General features: G+C 57.3%; 1 protein-coding gene across 1 annotated transcript in view; it reads right to left on the bottom strand.

Annotated features, from left to right (window-relative positions):
- The window catches only part of LOC102756990 (E3 ubiquitin-protein ligase PDZRN3), a 103,468-nt gene that overhangs the window by 49,340 nt on the left and 49,874 nt on the right, over positions 1-4,254 (bottom strand). The window contains 1 exon segment of the mRNA XM_015568308.1: positions 461-466. Coding sequence (XP_015423794.1) covers positions 461-466 — 6 coding nt within the window.

The raw sequence follows: 4,254 nt of genomic DNA, 5'->3' as shown, positions 1-4,254 counted from the left end.
GACACCGCGGAAGTCACTGCATCTTCCACCTGGGGATCACCGCTTCAGGGTGACTTACGGGCACACGAGCAGCAAGACTGTGCAGGTGAGGGGAAATGCACCAAAGGCTTTCTGGGAACTTCTCTCAAAATAAATAGCGAACAACGCAGCAGTGACGTTTGTGACGACAGCAGCGCTGCTAACAGGTGCTCCTGGCCCTTTGGGACGAGGCTCTATCAGGGTTTTTATTTGCAGCAAATTCCTTGTTTATTTTTTAAAATAAGGACAAAGGTTGCTGTTCACAGTGCTGCTGGGTAAAACAGGCCATAGCACACCAGGAAAAAGACGTTTCTTCTACAAATCCTGTGTGTGTGTATGTGTGTATGCATTTCCGTTCTCATCTTCTCTAATGCCCCCATTCACACTCACGCAAGCATATGCACACACAGGCACACACAAATGCTACACACATGCCCTCCACCTCCACCTCCACACACACACACCCCGTAAAGCACACATAGGGATGCACTGATAGGTTTTGTCTGCATCGGGACATGGAGGTGACTTCTCCCTCTGGGTTCTCGGTGCATTTAGACCTGCGACGGCATCGCTTTGGTCACTGGGAGGAGGTGCGGGGGGTGGGGGTGGTGGATCAGGTCTGATTGGAATAAGCCACACGAGGAGTCAGCACTGGCAGCTGAGCACCTGGCAAAGGAGAGAGGACGTGAGAGCAGCATTAACCGGGCGGCGCGTGTGGGACGCGTGCTCGGGAACCAGCACTCACGGTCAGACTCCCGAAATGTGGTGGCAGACGCAGCTACTGCCGTCCTGCTGTCTGTCCAGTCCTCAGGACGTCCTTCTGTCTGTCCAGTCCTCAGGACGTCCTGCTGTCTGTCTGTCCAGTCCTCAGGACGTCCTGCTGTCTGTCTGTCCCGTCCTCAGGACGTCCTGCTGTCTGTCTGTCCAGTCCTCAGGACGTCCTGCTGTCTGTCTGTCCAGTCCTCAGGACGTCCCCTCCCCCTCCACCTCCACACACACACACCCCGTAAAGCACACATAGGGATGCACTGATAGGTTTTGTCTGCATCGGGACATGGAGGTGACTTCTCCCTCTGGGTTCTCGGTGCATTTAGACCTGCGACGGCATCGCTTTGGTCACTGGGAGGAGGTGCGGGGGGTGGGGGTGGTGGGTCAGGTCTGATTGGAATAAGCCACACGAGGAGTCAGCACTGGCAGCTGAGCACCTGGCAAAGGAGAGAGGACGTGAGAGCAGCATTAACCGGGCGGCGCGTGTGGGACGCGTGCTCGGGAACCAGCACTCACGGTCAGACTCCCGAAATGTGGTGGCAGACGCAGCTACTGCCGTCCTGCTGTCTGTCCAGTCCTCAGGACGTCCTGCTGTCTGTCCAGTCCTCAGGACGTCCTGCTGTCTGTCCAGTCCTCAGGACGGGCTTGGCTGCTTGAAAAACGCCCCCCACATTGGCTGAGCTGCAGATGCCTGCACGAACCCCCACCAAGCCGCCCGGACGGGGTGGCAGCCATCAGAGTCCTGTGCACAGAACCCGCCTGAGTCACCTCTAGAACTCAGGACACAGCAGAGGAGCAAAAAGACCAAGATAGGAAATAAGAAAAGCCCAGCAAGGGGCCTCCACTCAGAGTCCATGGTCCTGGTCCCACTGACCTCGGAGCAACCTGAGGCCCAGGTGGTGCTACCCATACACCGCAGTGTCCCGCACGGCCACCAGGGGGCGCTGCAGGCACAGGGTTTTCTATCCTTTGCCCAACAACGAGGCCCCATTCCCCACCAGAGTCACTGGGGGGCCAGCTCCCAGGTAAGCCCTGGTGTACATGTAACTGTAACGTATAAATGTCACTTCGGACATTTTGGTGTACGGAAGCATAAAGGGCTCTCTGCCAGAGACGGGAGAAGGGAGGGCCGGGCCTACCCATAACCAGGGCTTCCTCCCCCAAAGACAAAATAAGTGAAAACTGCAGGCAACAGGGGCACCCTGTCCTTTTGAGGTTCCATTTATCTGTGAGCCTCAGGCCCGAACCCCGGCAGCAGCAGACGACCTCGGCGCCCGGAGCCGCGCAGGCAGGGCGCTCCCCGCGGCCTCCCCCCTAAGCCGCCGCAAATCCTTTGTGGAAGGAGGCAAGATGTAAACAACAATTTTAAAAACACAGAGGCTTCCTCTGCTGTTTATATTCCTCACGTGTTCGGCTTTTCCCTTCTTATTTTCCAAGACCCCTCAAGGAAGTGACTTTGCCTTCACAGTCGTGTTGGCAACCGGCCACCGGAGGACGGATGAGCGAGAGGGGGGCTGGCACCCGTGGGTGCTGGGGTGGATCCAGGCTGGGTCTCTGCCTGAAAGGCAGACGAAGTGACCTCTGCCTTCTATCTGTCCCTCCTGTCTCCACCAAGCAGGGACGAGGCTGCTCACCTCATTCCGTGCCTCGGTTTCCCCATCGATAAAAGACGAGGCCTCGCGGTGGAGATGAGGGCTCCCGGCCCTGAGCCCCCCCAGCGCCACGGCTCAGGGGCCAGGCTGTTAGGATCCACCAACTCCCTAACCTGGGCCTTGGAGTGTCTCGTCAGGAAAGTCACACACAGATTTCATTTGGAACTGGGGGTCTCGGCCTCTTCCCTAACCGCCTGAAGCAACTCTGGGCTCCGTTTGAAAAATCAATTCTGGGCAGAAAACTCCGGAGCAAACACCAAGCAGACAACTTCCTGCGGGAGCTCTGGCGTGGGCGCGCCTCTGAAAACCCGGGGACGGCCGGGCCTCCCGCCACCTTTCCTTGAAAGCAAGAGTCGCAAATGTTTTGAAAACAACAGATTATCTTTGAAGCAGCAGCAACAACAAAGAACCATTTGTCTCTCCCCAAGCCCACTCACTTGCCGTCCAGTGGGGGTGGGCGGGGACAGGCCCTGGGACAAACTGTTTCCTACCAGGGCAAGCATTGCGACAGTCAGGGAAACCCCACACCCGGGCAACTGGCTCACTAAAGGCTCAGCCGCTGCTGCAGGGGGGCCGGCTGCCTCCTCCCTGTCCTGTCTCCTCTGCCCCTTTTCCTGGCGAAGGATCCACCGGCCGGAAATCAAGTGCGATCATCACTCATGTGGCCGGTGGGTCCCTGTGGGGAGTGGGGGCTCACACACAGCCCAGGAAGTTCCATCCCTGGGTCTCTCCTGGGACACACTAGCACAGACAAAAGGTGGCTCATGGCAGCACTGCTGGGAACGCAAAACAGCCGTCAAACAGCCTAATATGCAAACGATGGGGACTGGGCAGCGTGCTCTGTGCCGGAGAGGAGGCCGGACCACACACAGAAAATGCACACAGAAAGGACACGTGGCATTCACAGGAGGAGCTGGCCTCCGGGGTGGGAGGCATCGCGCTTGTGCGTGTGCGTGTGTATGTGTGTGTGTGCGTGTGTGAGATCTGAGAGTTTCAGGGGTGTGGACTCTGAGAAGACCCCTAACAAGAAGGGCGCCTCCAGGTGGGCTCTAATTAAAAATCAGAGTCGAGCAGCCATTTCTTCACAGGGCCTTTCAAGCAAACAGCACTTTAGGGAGAAGGCTGCCCTCAACTTCCTGCCTGCACTGTGTTCCTGCCTCTGAGCAGCTCTTATATAGGGGCCCCTGGAATCCTATTTCAACCAATAGGACTGAGGCTTTCCCGTCCAATCAGAGCTGCACAGCTATACCCGGAATCTCTAAGTGCATGAGGACGGACCAATCAGGGGCGAGGGGCAGGGGCTTCTGTCTATATAAGCCAGCTCCCCTCAGCTCCCTAGGGCCCCTAGGCCCACTTTCCTTCCTACCAAAGCCTGTTCCCAGGCTGGAGCCAGAGCTGGAGCTGGAACTGAAACACCAAAGACACCTCAGCCCAGGGCACCTCTCCTCCGAGCTGTCCCACGGCCATCCCCAGTCACAACCGAATACAGTTTCCATCCTTGCCCCCCGCGCCCCCAGATTGGGTCGGTGCCAGGGACCATCGGTTGGCAGTTATATATGTAACGCTCCACAATTCTAATGTCAAAATACGAAAGAATGGTGTTCAGATGCCACTTTTCGATAGATGAACGGCGCTCGAAACGTGCGGTGGCTGTGGCTGCTTTTAAGCGGCAGGAGACGAGCGAGGTTCTCGGTGCTTTTTCTCTGTTTCTCGCCATCCCTCACCCCAGGAGAAAGCACATGGGCAGCCTTCCTCCTATGGGGTCTCCCAGATGCCCACCATTGGGGAGAAAATAGCTCTAGCCGATGCCACAAGG

Source organism: Myotis davidii, unplaced genomic scaffold (assembly GCF_000327345.1).
Source record: "Myotis davidii unplaced genomic scaffold, ASM32734v1 scaffold663, whole genome shotgun sequence".
In the NCBI taxonomy this organism is placed as follows: Eukaryota; Metazoa; Chordata; class Mammalia; order Chiroptera; family Vespertilionidae; genus Myotis; species Myotis davidii.
Note: the sequence above shows the minus strand (reverse complement) of the source record. Positions and strands in the feature narration are given on the sequence as shown.